Source organism: Coregonus clupeaformis, chromosome 36 (genome assembly GCF_020615455.1).
Source record: "Coregonus clupeaformis isolate EN_2021a chromosome 36, ASM2061545v1, whole genome shotgun sequence".
NCBI lineage: Eukaryota > Metazoa > Chordata > Actinopteri > Salmoniformes > Salmonidae > Coregonus > Coregonus clupeaformis.
Window position 1 is genome coordinate 9,636,141 of NC_059227.1, and position 15,827 is coordinate 9,651,967.

General features: G+C 42.5%; 1 protein-coding gene across 2 annotated transcripts in view; it reads right to left on the reverse strand.

Moving 5' to 3' along the window:
- Nucleotides 1–4,810: 4,810 nt before the first annotated feature.
- LOC121552785 (protein cornichon homolog 3) overlaps nt 4,811–15,827 on the reverse strand; it is a 49,485-nt gene continuing 38,468 nt past the window's right edge. Inside the window, exons 5-7 of one of the 2 annotated variants that reach the window (XM_041865815.1) lie at nt 11,378–11,521; nt 8,503–8,531; nt 4,811–6,306 (exon numbers count right to left, since the gene is read on the reverse strand). In XM_041865815.1, the coding sequence (XP_041721749.1) occupies nt 6,287–6,306; nt 8,503–8,531; nt 11,378–11,521 (193 nt within the window). In that variant the 3' untranslated portion in view covers nt 4,811–6,286. The remainder of the gene's footprint in view (nt 6,307–8,502; nt 8,532–11,377; nt 11,522–15,827) is intronic. The other variant, XM_041865816.1, reaches the window with a different exon arrangement.

The window sequence follows — 15,827 nt, forward strand, 5'->3', positions numbered from 1 at the left end:
TCATTGACTGACATAATAAGAGTAAAACTGCTGATGCACAACCAAATTTCGAAATTGCACCTTCAGTCTAACTCCCAACAGTAAATAGAGACTCCAATTTTTTTTGTGGCGGGGGGAATTGATCCGCGGGCCTACAAAAGGTGGTGGGCTACCTATTTTAGTTAGGTTAGCGTAGCAGCCCATAACTGAGCCCACTGAGCACAATGGGAAAGACAGTGGGATATTCTAGACAACAGTTTGCTCTCTGTAGGTGGTGGGAAGTTCATGGATAATTATTTGGTGCAGAGTCATAGGCTGTGTTTTTAATCTGATGCCATTGTGGTGGTCTCTCAGCAACATAGAATTACATATTAATTTAATAGGATCTCTGTGCTCAACACTGTGCGTTTACTGGGCCTGGTGGGCTGTGGAATGGATCTGATTCACACCAGCCGATCCACAGTGGAAGGAAACCAAACTCACTGCCCTCTTATCCTGGTTCCAGATCTGTCTGGATGGGCTTTAGCGAACGGTCTGACTGTCTGACTATGACTCTGATATAGGTCTAGTCTAGAGCATGAGAACAATCATTATTCTAGAGGCGTCTCCTTTTTGGGTTCATGAAATGCTCAAGCTACATAGAGGCACTAATGTGGTTCAATATACAGTATATTAATGACCTCTGTGTTTGTATCTCAGACAAACCAACAGTGAAAGCCTGGTGCAGTCAGGCACCTTCCAGTAGTATTTTTCTGTGTCTGCTTGCTTCACCACTGACTAATGAGCCGTACATCACTGTGTGTTTGAGAAAACCCCTTAGCGACAGGCCTGGAGGGTGTCACGGACAGACACTCACTCTGCTAATTACTGAAGCGAGAGAGTGTACTTTAACTTGACCCAGTTGACTTCATCATTACTGCTGGCAGAAACTACTATATAAAGAGAGATCTCAGTCAAAGAGAGTATAGGAGAGAAAAACATTTAGGTAATTTAGCTCATCCTGAACCAGATAGTGTTGTAAAGTGATTAACAATAAGTCTCCCAACCGGCGCATATTATTTCCTAATTAATCCAGCTTTTTGTCTCTGCATCTGAACTCTGTAGGCTCTTTTCCTAGAAGACAATACGATGTTACTAGAATGCTAAACTATTAGAACATTCAGAGGTTGATTTGAAGCATCAGGAGAGTCTTAGCTGGATATTAATATCATCTTTGGTGTGATGATGATCATTTAAAGAGGCAACAAGACAATTACTTGTTATTATGGGATGATTCTGTAATCTGAATATGTGATTCTTATAGCCTTCCCTAAAACTAGCAATGACTATTACTATATAACCTCGGACAAGACGATTGCTGAAACTTTCTACCCAAATAGCAAATACTGTATACCGTATGTCTGGTTAATGCTGATTTACAGTGCATTCAGAAAGTATTCAGACCCCTTGACTTATTCCACATTTTGTTACTTTACAGCCTTATTCTAAAATTGATTAAATTATTGTTTTTCCTCATCAATCTACACACAATACCCCATAATGACAAAGCAAAAACAGGTTTTTATCCATTTTTGCAAATTTTAAAAATACTGAAATACCTTATTTACATAAGTATTCAGACCCTTTGCTATGAGACTCGAAATTGAGCTCAGGTGCATCCTGTTTCCATTGATCATCCTTGAGATGTTTCTACAACTTGATTGGAATCCACCTGTGGTAAATTCAATTGATTGGACATGATTTGGAAAGGCACACACCTGTCTATATAAGTTCCCACAGTTGACAGTGCATGTCAGAGCCATGAGGTCGAAATAATTGTCCGTAGAGCTCCGAGACAGGATTGTGTCGAGGCACAGCTCTGGGGAAGGGTACCAAAAAATGTCTGCAGCATGGAAGGTCCCCAAGAACACATTGGCTTCCATCATTCTTGGCCTCCATCATTCTTAAAAGTTTGGAACCACCAAGACTCTTCCTAGAGCTGGCCGCCCGGCCAAACTGAGCAATCGGGGGAGAAGAGCCTTGGTCTGGGAGGTGACCAAGAACCCGATGGTCACTCAGACCTCCAGAGTTCCTCTGTGGAGATGGGAGAATCTTCCAGAAAGACAACCATCTCTGCAGCACTCCACCAATCAGGCCTTTATGGTAGAGTGTCCAGACGGAAGCCACTCCTCATTAAAAGGCACATGACAGCCCGCTTGGAGTTTGCCAAAAGGCACCTAAAGACTCTCAGACCATGAGAAACAAGATTCTCTAGTCTGATGAAACCAAGATTGAACTCTTTGGCCTGAATGCCAAGCGTCACGTCTGGAGGAAACCTGGCACCATCCTTACGGTGAATCATGGTGGTGGCAGCATCATGCTGTGGGGATGTTTTTCAGCGGCAGGGACAGTGAGACTAGGCAGGATCGAGGGAAAGATGAACGGAGCAAATTAAAGAGAGATCCTTGATGAAAACCTGCTCCAGAGCGCTCAGGACCTCAGACTGGGGCAAAGGTTCACCTTCCAACAGGACAATGACCCTAAGCACACAGCCAACACAACACAGGAGTGGCTTCGGGACATGTCTCTGAATGTCCTTGAGTGGCCCAGCCAGAGCCCGGACTTGAACCCGATCAAACATCTCTGGAGAGACCTGAAAATAGCTGTGCAGCAACACTCCCCATCCAACCTGACAGAGCTTGATAGGATCTGCAGAGAAGAATGGGAGAAACTCCCCAAATACAGGTGTGCCAAGCTTGTAGCGTCATACCCAAGAAGACTCAAGGCTGTAATGGCTGCCAAAGGTGCTTCAACAAAGTACTGAGGAAAGGGTCTGAATACTTATGTAAATGTGATATCTGTTTTTAATTTCTAATAAACTTGCAAAAATTGATACAAATCTGTTTTTGCTTTGGCAGTATGGCGTATTGTGTGTTGATTGATGAGGAAAAAAACAATTGAATCCATTTTAGAATAAGGCTGTAACGTAACAAAATGTGGAAAAAGACAAGGGGTCTGAATACTTTCCGAATGCACTGTATATGCCCATATAATGTCACATTCAGATTTGTGTTTTGTTCTACAGCTCTGAGGCCAAGAGTTATTTTAGCATTTCAACTATTTAACTATTTAAACTCCTTCTGAAAAATACATAGTGTTATAACTTATAAGACTGTTTCGGACTCCCATCTACTGTGTCTGGTATCCCATGTAAAACAAAGTCAGTGGAATGGACAGTACATGACAGTGTCTGATCAGGACCGGGGGTGAGTTATGATGGGATATACAGCACAGGGTGTCATATGTGTTCAGATCCAGGGATAGAGGGAGTGGAAGGAACAGGCAGGTGAAATCCTCTCTCCCAGTGGCTGCTGGGTAATGCGAGCTGACAGGATGGGCATCTGAAACAGCCAGGAGTCTGACAGGTTGCCCGTCTGCTGCGGTGGGGGTCACAACCACACTCGTCAAGGCCCATAATGCTTAGCAACATTCTCCAGTCTAAGGATAAGGATATCACAGGAGAGGACAGTGACCAACGCCGAGGGAAGTGCAACGGAAGCAGAAAAGTGCAGGATGGAGGGAGGAAAAACTATAATTCACCTTACTAGGAAAAAAGCATTATGTTGGCTTTAAACTTAGGGGGTATTTTTAGGTCAGACTGGCTGTGTAGGTAGAAAACGGAAATCCAGACGTCATAAGGCTTTAGAGAAAAGCTGGGATCTGGAATCTGTCACTCACTGCTGAGGGAGGTGGTGAGACACTACGGAGTAGCAAGACATGACATTAACATCTCAGTCACCTGATCACTCTCTAAAATGAAAAGATAAAAAATTAGATGTCCTGTACAGAGGCTCTTAGCACATACAGTACATCACATCTACTGTACAACACAGTTATCTCTGTAGGTGGGTAAGGGGCGTCTTCGGAGTGGGGGCATAGAATCAGTTAAGAGAGTTTGAGATTGAGTGCCAGAGCCGTTCGACATGAGCTGAATGCCATTTCACGGCTATAAGTGAGGAGTGTCAGATGCTGCCAAGGGGAGCAGAGAGGGAGCGAGGGGGGAATGTGGGGGGAGGGAGAAGACAGAAACGTTGAGGGTAACGGCAGTCTGAGTGCAGTTTAATTATGAGGCATGTGGTAGTGATCTGGAGAGTGCCCAGGTGCACCGTGGGAGGACAGGCTGTCACCGATCTGTCACCGCCCTCACGTCGCATGGCGACATGGGCACAGCTCTGAAAGCATGCATGAAAGCACATGCACACACACTGTACACATGAAAGCATATTTGCAAGCCAGCACGCACGCACACACACACACACAGAGTTGTATAATCACACAGGTAAGGACTGCAAATGACAACAGCAGGAATCACAGTTTCCCTTGCAACTTCACACAAATCATCCCAGAAGAACAAGGGATCCTACCTCTCTGTAACCACATTAAGGAACGGATACAGATGGCAGACAGGTGGACATGATACAGCAGGAGGAGACAGGAGACGTGGTAGTAGGGCAAACTGTAGGACTCTGACAGTGTCACTGCATCAAATATTGTTACCAGGAAACAACTAGTCTCTGCTGATAGATTTGGTTTTAGGTGCTGAGATTAGGAAACAACAAATGAATGTGTGCATAAATAGGTTATACTTTACCGAACATATAGTTTACTGTAATATATACTGTAGATATACATCTTTAGGGGAATAAATACATTTATTTCTTCAGCGGACCAAAACATTTCTTCCCATTGACAGTTATAGTCCTTTAGCTATTTGAAAAACCTACACCATGACAGGAAAAGATAAATAAATAAAATAAACACATTAAATGTCAAAAAGAGAAAGCCTCTGATGTAACATTTTAAAATAGTCATACTTTATTTCATAAACAATTATCTAAATTCATCTTGGGTGGACAGATACACAGTAAACATACAAAATGCTCTTAAATAACAAAACAACAATGTGGACATTCCTGTCTTGTCCTTGAGTAGAGGATGATGCAAAACTTCTGCACAAAGATGCATGATTACGAACTATGCAGCAAACTGACAGCATTGGTATAATGAATTCTCTGAAAGACAATGAAATGAAACAGCATTGCCAAAAGCTCTGAAGTCCATAGCTGTTTTCAGACACGGATTCATTATTGGCAGCATCTGCTAGCTAATGGTAATGGCAGAGTGAGGGCAGTTAGAACTTTAACAGTGTCTTTAATTTGATATATCAGTCATCTTACAGTGAAGGCTGGTATGCGATTCACTTATATTTGCTGAAAAGTATTTTGGACAAAGTGTGAAGGAAAGCAGTTAACAATTCAATTTAAATGACTATGAATAATTTAAGTAAATTAATAAGTACCACATTTGGTCCATTATGGAAACAGTGATACCTTTGCTCATTTGGGTAGACTATAGAGTATTGAAACACAACCAAACATTGCAAATATTGTGCAAAAAATTATATAGGCCTACACTATTGTGCAAAGAATTACTGCTTTTCTAGTTCTAGAAAACAAGCTTTAATTTCTCTACCAAATAACAACACTATAACCACAGAGAATCACACAATATTCCATTTGTATATAATTCTTCGTAGATCATGTTTCCGTTAGAAATGCTTTTGTTAAGAATACACAAAATGCACACATCACAAAAGCCATTCACATATGTAATGTATATAAACACACAGGCCATGTATTGTATTGCAGCAGGTAAAAATGCAACATTCGTTGACCCGGTTTCCTTGTCCCTGAACAGAATGTTCACCATGTCTCTGTACAGGATGTGTCATCTCCCCTTCCCACCAGTGAAGAAGAAGCTACTATCGGTGAGACTCTAAGGGCAGATGGGTGAAGATGAAGACATGTTTGTCCCAATGACAACCACGACTCTGCTGTTTTTCTCTGTGCTGTGCCTGAGACAAACTGTGCAAACACTACTGTGTGCCCTACTATGGTAGTGGTGATGCTACTGTACTGCTCCAGGACAGGACAGGCTGTGAGTACAGACATTAGCCGGGCAGTGACGGACAAAAGAAAATATGGTGTTCACTGTGACTCATCATGGACTTTGACCTATAGTGAATTGTAAACAGTAATGTCCCTTTACATACTTTGAGGAGAAAATGGGGACTGGAGCTGAAACTCTTTCTTTCCCCTCAGACCAGACCCACCGACTGTCCTTCTCCTGATGAAACAGAAAAGTTGTGACAGAAAAGTGCTATTTTTTGCTGCAAAGTTGGTTTTTGAGCTAGCTAGTTTGAATTCCAGAAAACAGTCTCTGATATCTGGAGGATGGCTCAAATACTGAGAGTTCTGCTGTTATGAGGTTACCAAGGAGTAGACCATACTGGAAGACAAGAGAGGGGGGAAAACACAAGAATACAAATCAATGACTGAGACTACAGTACATGATTGGACCAAACAGTAAAACCAACAACAATAACTATCAACAGTGCCAAAAATGATTCCATTATAAACTGGTCCACTGGAATTATTAAGCATTCAAGAAAGGAGTATTCAAGTGTTGTGTTAAAGTGTTTAAGAAACGACTGATTAATCCATGCATGGTTTAGTAGTGTGATCAGGCTTTCTTAGGGCCCATGCCTGGGTGCCTGCCAGATTCACTGACTTTGTTGGTGTTTCTTTATTTGAAGTTGCAATTAAAATAACCCTTTAATGTTGTGCATACAGGCTTCTCAACTAGAAAGGATAAACATTTTGCCTATTCAAAACACAAGCAACTAAATAAGCAAGAAATTGATGTGAGGTCGCTGTAAAGTTATGCTTGATTAATCTTGTCGATAAACCAAACTTAAATATGTAATATGTATTTGAAGAACTGGGCTCGAATTAAGAGGTAGGCCTATGTCTTAGCGCGGACAACACTGCTAATTAAATATACAATTTGATGGTTTATTGTTATCTTCTAAATTAATTCAGCTTCCTAGCTAACTGTACCATAATAGCACATTTACTGCTTTAACTAATCACGATCACTTAGCTACTCCCAAATGGAGACATTTGCATTCATTCTGCTATCCTCTGGCCTGTGAGGCACTAATCCCTGCTGCTGTGGTGAAGCCTGAGCTCACCTGTCTGTCTGAGTTATCAATATCCATGTTTCCTAATGTAATGGAGGCACAATACGTATGGTGGCCTGGAGGTGTCATACACAGGGAAACCAGAGGCAGCTTAGACAGATGATGACCTCCATCAGGCCCAGGCTCCATCACCCCTCAGAGCTGTAGCTAGATTAGTTAGTAGCCTGTATCTCCTCATCGTAGCTCATCACATGATCACTGGGCCTATTCTACTGTACAAACATCTCAATTATTACTCAGCTGTAAGGTGAAAACGACTGATTTAATTACCTGGTCACTTGATGAAGACCAAGCCTAGTCTTCAACACTGTACCAAACAGTAAGACAGCAAGCTGAACAACAGCTGAGGAAATGTGTGGGACAGACACTCTCTAGCTATTGGATCTCCCACTTACTGGTACTGTAAAAAACCTTCAGTGTAACAACAAGCCCCGTACTTGGAATCTACATTCAGCTTGACAAGAGGTTACTGTTACTGCATTAACATAACATTACATAATATAATTATATTTCATTACGGCATGCGATGTGAATGAGATCACATTTCATCTCTAAACTGCTCTTCATGGTAGAGGGGACAGAGATGCTACATATGTCCTTGCTGTCAGCTTGTCATCGGTCTGTCATCGAGGTTGTTTCAATTCAACCAGTAGCTTGACTTCCACAGGCGAATATAGCATATTCCTCACTGAGGGCTTGTCATAAACATTTAAATGGAGCTCTGCTTCCTTATCAGAGCCATACAGTCATTTCTTGTTCCATTCGATTTAAACGGCTGTTGAGCTAATGAGCCGAGGCAAACCTGGCCATTGTAATTGGGAGGATTAGGCCTCCAGAGTCAATCTTTGATTTCCCATCAATCTGTGAGTGGGAGAGCATTATTCAGCTGATGCTCGATAGCTTCAGACTGTGTGTGTGTGTGCGTGTGTGTACAGTAAGTGTGTGTGTGCGTGCGAGCGAGAGTGAGTCTGTAAGTGTGTGTGTGCAAGGAGAGGGTTAGAGATCATGCCAAATACAAGCGGAGAAGTGGGTGAGAACGGGTTAGGAGTGCTACTTAGTAGACAAAGAGAGGGAAGCATTCATATACAGTAACGTTACATAACATCCATAGCAGTGGTTAAACATCAGGAGAATATGCACATCTCATCAAGGTTAAACAATGGAGGCCAGTCGTTATATTGGACTCCATATTGGACTCCACTAGAGTGACTGCCTCCCCTGTGACAAACACCAGTAGGTCAGGGCGGGCGGAAGTAACGGAGGTCAGAGGTTAGGGGTTAAAGGTTATCTCCCTGAGGAGGCCCATTCTCCAGACAAGGCTGGAACAGTGAGCGGGAAAGATTCACAGGTGTGGTACAGTGGTGTGTGCAGGGGACAGGGCACCGTGGGGCAGTGAGGGGGTCAGTATCACGAGGTGACAAACACACTGAAGAGAGACTCACTACTAGAGGAAGGTCCGGTCCAGCACACGCTACAGCCGAGAGGAGGAGAGTCACATGACCACATTCAACACTTCTGATTGGTCAATTAAAGACGCTCTGTGCCTCTGGTGAGAGGTTACTAGTACTCCAGGGGCTGTGGGGTCCATTCCATTTCAATTTAGTCAATGAAAGTGATTAATGAAAACCTTTTATTAAAACGTTTTAGTTTGGGAATTGAAAATTACCCAATCACTACCTGAATTGGCTAAACCGAAATGGAATTGACCCCAATCCCTGGTTGCTGCCCTTAGGGCTGCAGGGCCAATACATTGTGACTATAGCATATACCATGTAATGTACAGTCGTGGTCACAAGTTTTGAGAATGACACAAGTATTGGTCTTCACAAAGTTTGCTGCTTCAGTGTTTTTAGATATTTTTGTCAGATGTTACTATGGTATACTGAAGTATGATTACAAGCATTCCATAAGTGTCAAAGGCTTTTATTGACAATTACATTAAGTTTATGCAAAGTGTCAATATTTGTAGCATTGACCCTTCTTTTTCAAGAAGTCTGTCCCTGATGATTCCTGGAGAGAAGTGGCTTCCTCACTGCCCTTCTTGACACCAGGCCATCCTCCAAAAGTCTTTGCCTCACTGTGCGTGCAGATGCACTCACACCTGCCTGCTGCCATTCCTGAGCAAGCTCTGCACTGGTGGTGCCCCGATCCCGCAGCTGAATCAACTATAGGAGACAGTCCTGGCGCTTGCTGGACGTTTTTGGGAGCCCAGAAGCCTTCTTCACAACAATTGAACCTCTCTCCTTGAAGTTCTTGATGATCCGATAAATGGTTGATTTAGGTGCAATCTTACTAGCAGCAATATCCTTGCCTGTGAAGCCCTTTTTGTGCAAAGCAATGATGACGGCACGTGTTTCCTTGCAGGTAACCATGGTTAACAGAGGAAGAACAATGATTTCAAGCACCACCCTCCTTTTAAAGCTTCCAGTCTGTTATTCTAACTCAATCAGCATGACAGAGTGATCTCCAGTCTTGTCCTCGTCAACACTCTCCCCTGTGTTAACGAGAGAATCACTGACATGTCAGCTGGTCCTTTAGTGGCAGGGCTGAAATGCAGTGGAAATGTTTTTGGGGGATTAAGTTCATTTTCATGGCAAAGAGGGACTTTTCAATTAATTGCAATTAATCTGATCACTCTTCATAACATTCAGGAGTATATGCAAATTGCCATCATAAAAACTGAGGCAGCAGACTTTGTGAAAATTAATATTTGTGTCATTCTCAAAACTTTTGACCACGACTGTACTGTATGGCTATGTTAACATAAACAAGTTGACGTTGTGAAAAAAGAGCCGGTATCTAGGAGGCCCACTGCTGGCTGCATGGCATACTGAAAGGGCATCATGTCCTTGTGAATTCAGATGCTGGTTTAGGCACAATACAATTCCATTATTGGAGTCTTTAAACATCCAATACAGCATAAACACACTGGTCAAATAAAATCAACGTTTATTGGTCGTGTACACAGATTTGCAGATGTTATCGCAAGTGCAGCGAAATGCTTGTGCTTCTAGCTCTGACAGTGCAGTAATAATACCGAGCAATACAAATCAATACGGACATAGCATGTCTGGAAAAAGCATGTAAAAGCAGTGGTGGAAAAAGTACCCAATTGTCATACTTGAGTAAAAGTAAAGATAACTTAATAGAAAATGACTCAAGTAAAAGTGAAAGTTATCCAGTAAAATACTATTTGAGTAAAAGTCTAAAAGTATTTGGTTTTAAATATACTTAAGTATCAAAAGTAAATGTAATTGCTAAAATATACTTAAGTATCAAAAGTAAAAGTATAAATCATTTCAAATTCATTATATTAAGCAAACCAGAAGGCACCATTTTTTTATTTTTTTATTTTTAATTTCCGGATAGCCAGGGGCATACTCCAACATTCAGACATCATTTGCAAATGAAGCATTTGTGTTAAGTGAGTCCGTCAGATCAGAGGCAGTAGAGATGCCAGGGAGGTTCTCTTGATAAGTGCGTGAATTTGACTATCTTCCTGTCCTGCTAAGTATTCAAAATCTAACTAGTACTTTTGGGTGCCAGGTAAAATGTATGGAGTAAAAAGTACATTATTTTCATTAGGAATGTAGTGAAGTAAAAGTAAAAGTTGTCAAAAATATGAATAGTAAGGTACAGATACCCCAAAAAACTACTTAAGTAGTAATGTAAAGTATTTTTACTTAAGTACTTTACACCACTGTGTAAAGGCATGTAAAGCCTGTACTAAACACATGAAAAAGTTACAAGAGGAGTAACAACTTTACTCTACTTAGGCTAGATGTACTGTATATAGTTGTTAGTCACTTTGAGGTGAACGATGACCATTGTCTGTATCCTAACACATTACCAAACAACAAAAGTGCATTTCTGGCCTCCCGAGTGGCGCAGTGGTCTAAGGCACTGCATCGCAGTGCTAGCTGTGCCACTAGAGATCCTGGTTCGATTCCAGGCTCTGTCGCAGCCGTCCTTGACCGGGAGACCCATAGGGGAGGCACACAAATGGCCCAGCGCCGTCCAGGGTAGGGTAGGGTTTGGCCAGGGATGTTCTTGTCCCATCGCGCACTAGCGATTCCTGTGGCACGCTGACTCGGTCGCCAGGTGTATGGTGTTTCCTCTGGCACATTGGTGCGGCTGGCTTCCGGGTTAAGCGGGCACTATGCGGCTAGGTTGGGTTATGTTTCGGAGGACGCACGACTCTCGACCTTCACCTCTCCCGTGTCCGTACAGGAATTGCAGCGATGGGACAAGACTAACTACCAATTGGATACCATGAAAAAGGGGGTAAAAAAAAAATATTGTGCATTTCTCACTCACCAGTACAGATAGTAGAAGAAGGAGAGGACGAAGAAGGACATCTTGCACCAGGCCTCTTTTTGGCAGAACTTGAGTGTGTCCCCGTTCATGACTGAGGCTGGGTCGTAAAGGAGCTCCTTAGTGTCTGTGGGGCTGTGGAAGTACCTACCGAATAGGGACACGACACACGAGGGGTAGTTGACCCGTAGAGATGGAGGGACGGAGGGGAAGATGGAAGGAAGAATGGAGAAATGGAGGATGAGTAGGGGGGACACCCTCTTTACATGAAACATCTGACTGTTCATGATTAGTATGATTAAGTTGTACATGATTAAAGGTTCTAGTAATTGCAATGCATGGTTTATGCATATAGGTACATGCATTTAATTATGTTAATAGATACATGAACACATGGTGTATAATGATTTACCAATAGTTTGCTAATGACTAACAAACTATTCAGTAATGGTTTATAAGTCGTTTGTACTAGACAGACTATTAAATAAATTGTGACAGGGTTTTTAAAATTCATGTGGAACAAGATTGCTGTAAATGAGAATGTGTGTGAGAATGTGTTTCCCGCCAGTTTAATGTACCTGATGATAAAATAAAGGTTAGTCAATCATAAATAATACAAAATCATAACCATTCTGCCCATTCCATTTCTACTAATGCACCTTGTAATACCTGAAAAAAACAAACACGTAACAACAGCTGAACCTGAATCTCAACCCACTACTACTACTACTACCACCTGGTGAGTCACTCCACTAACACAGCTGCATCATATAGTACCTCTACTGTTAGGACAAGCACCACCTGAGACAGTGGTGACCTATTTCACAGCACACCATAACTCATTGCTGTGGGGTGGCCTATATTTCTACAACACACTGACTGACTCCACCTGATAGGCTGTGGGGCACCACTACCTCTCACAGCACCTGAGGTAGAGAAACACATCCCTCCTGTAGCTCAGTTGGTAGAGCATGGCGCTTGCAATGCCAGGGTTGTGGGTTCGTTTCCCACGGGGGGCCAGTATGGAAAATGTATACACTCACTAACTGTAAGTCGCTCTGGATAAGAGCATCTGCTAAATGACTAAAATGTAAAATGTAAATGTAATCCCTCTCTGTGACAGTGAGGGGGGCGTGGTAGGGGATAGGGAGAAGCTGTCTGTACAGTATGTGTGCTACAGGATGAGCTCAGCTCAACACACAGAGAGAGCGGGATCCCGTCTACTGTACACACAAAAAAATGGGGATTCATAAAGAACCCTTTGAGCTCTTTAATGGTTCGTTACAGTTCACAAAACGGTTCTTTGCTCTTTTAGTGATAATTAAAATGCTCATGGTTCTTACCCCCTTCCATAGACATACACAGTAATTATGATGACTTCCGGAGGACGTCCTCCAATCTATCAGAGCTCTTGCAGTATGAACTGACATGTTGTTCATCCAATCAAAGGATTAGAGAATTGATCTAGTACTGAAATCATAAGCTACAGCTAGCTAGCACTGCAGTGCATAAAATGTGGTGTAGTTGACTCAAAAAGTTTTGTCAAATATTAAGAAGAAGCAGCAGAGAGAGATTTTTTTTTACTTTCACTTATGCTAGCTAATGCAGCTAATTTAGCCTACTCAACATCCTGACTCAAAAAGAGAGGAATTATATTTATGTTAGCTAGCTGGCTAAGGCTATCCAACACGTCCAATTCAAGGTAAGCTTTCGGTTTTATAAATGTATTGCCACCGGGGGCCGTTGGTGTAACTGCTAAACTGCTTGCTGTACACTACTGAGTGATTATACACATGGATTGGATTGTGGGTTTACTAACGCATTAGTTATTGTAGCTATGTTGACTATGATGTTAGCTCATATGGTGGCGCAGTGGTCTAATGCACTGCATCGCAGTGCTAACTGTGCCACTAGAGATCCTGGTTCGAATCCAGGCTCTGTCGCAGCCGGCCGCGACCGGGAGACTCATGGGCGGCGCACAATTGGCCCAGCGTCGTCCAGGGTAGGGGAGGGAATGGCCGGCAGGGATGTAGCTCAGTTGATAGAGCATGGCGTTTGCAACGCCAGGGTTGTGGGTTCAATTCCCACGGGGGGCCAGTATAAAAAAATATGTATTCACTAACTGTAAGTCGCTCTGGATAAGAGCGTCTGCTAAATGACTAAAATGTAAATGTAAATATGGTGACAACGATGTAGGCTGTGTGTAGCGGTTATGGTATGACATTTTTTTTTCTTTTCGCTCAGCCCAGTCAAAGCTATTTGCTGCTCTGGCACCCCAATGGTGGAACAAGCTCCCCCACGACGCCAGGACAGCGGAGTCACTGACCACCTTCCGGAGACACTTGAAACCCTACCTCTTTAAGGAATACCTGGAATAGTATAAAAGTAATCCGTCTAACCCCCCTCCCCCACAAAAAAATAAATAAAAATAAAATAAAATAAGTGGTTGTCCCACTGGCTATCATAAATTGAATGCACCAATTTGTAAGTCGCTCTGGATAAGAGCGTCTGCTAAATGATGTAAACGTAAATGTAAATGTCACAGACAGCTGCTGTGTTTTGCACCGAAGTCTACAAGTGATAATGATATATGACTATGGCCAGTGACGGTGTCTTGTAAAATACTCATCTAGGCCTTGCGTCAATTGAGAACAGTTGGCTAAATCAGTCAGTGGTTCTCTCCTCAGGGACCCCCAGCTGTTCTAGAGGGAGCTCACTTGATTCAACTTGTCAATTAACACAATAATAATAATTAAATGTTAACCATATAATATGGCTGACCAGAATATAAAACCCTTTGTGGTTCTTCAAAATAATCTACAAAGAACCTTTAAGATTGAGAAAGGTTATTTATAGAACCCTTCTCCATAAAGGTTCTGTAAAGAACCATAAAAATGGTTCTATATAGCCCCAAAAAAGGTTGTAACCATAGCGGAACTGTTTTTGGTGCTATATAGAAAATTTTTTTTATGGTTCTTTATTGCACCATACAGGTTCCATTTAGAACCTTATGAGCATGGTTCTTTATTGAACCTTCAAAAAAGGGTTCTATATTGCACCAAAAAAGGGTTCCGCTATGGTTACAAGCTAAAGAACCCCTATCTGGTACTATTTAGAAAAATAAATGGTGTGTGTGTAGCAGGGTTCTTCCAGTTGACCCAGCTTCATTGCCCTCCAGGTAGCAGAGACTGGAGATGGGTACACTGGGGGTTTGGGGAGGGAGAGAGGACCAGCTCAGTCTGACTATCGAGGCACTATGCTTGGCTCTGAGAAGAGAAGGTGACTGTTCACTGGCACATTTTGGAGGCAATGGAAGCCAACCAAATTTTTGGGAGAGCGCGATGCTCCTCTTTTGATGAGGCTATGGAATTGGCCTTAAACTGAGACGTCTTTCTCAGAAATGTAGCCACTGCTTTACATCGGCATGTACATTATGTATCTGCTCTACACAGGAAGTGGTGCTCCGTTCCACCGTGTTGCTGCTGCTAAACCTACATCTAAACCTCTCTACTATCCTGTGTTTCACTGAGCCCCTGCTGCATGTGGACGTGGGGAGGAGAGGCTGGCAGAGAGGCAGAGCCAGTGGGGGCTGATTGAGAGGAGAGGAGGGGGACGAGCTGAAGACATCAGGCATCAGCTGTGCTCACTGGGAAGGAAAACAGAAATGGACAGATCTGTGGCTGCTGTGGGTCACCCTCCCCCATATCTCTGTATCTCTCTCTCTATGTCTTCATCCTTCTATTGTTTTCTCTGTGCCTCTCTTTCTTTCTCTCTCCCTCTCTCCCTGTCTCCCCTCAGCTGTGTAAAGAGAACAGCATCTATAGCCACTGGGCATCTGGCAGAGTCTGCAATTAATGAGACAGTGAGTGCTGCTGTGTAACTTCAACCGCCTGAGCAAAACAATCACAGAGTTCTGCAAGTGATTCAGATCCAATAACGAAACAACAACAATCCCAAAGAAGAGAGAAAACAACATATTAATGGGAGGAAGCCTTGACAGGTGACCAATTTTCAGGGTGGGATTTCAGGGCATCATAACCAAAGTCACACACAGCCTGTCTGCCACATTACAAATGCTCAAGTCATTAAATAAATACCTACTTTTTCTTTATTGTGGTAACTTTTGAAAAGCTCCTTTGATTTTTTTTAAACAAAAAATTACAAAGGAGTTCAAACCACAAGGCAAGGTCTTGAAAGAGTGTTTGTCCCTTTGTTGAATGGAGACAAAACCATCTGTTATCATATTTACAATCACTGCAGACTGTACTGCACTTCCTCAGCAAAATGTATGTCAATGTTTTATGTTGGCCTTTGTTTGTGTACTCTTATTACACCCAATGAATGTCCATGTGAATATTTTAATATCAGTGCTTATCTTCTGGGCACCATAATGAATTCATGACATCTTATAAAATGAAAGACAAAGATGGACTAGTCCAGCTTCGATAGTTAC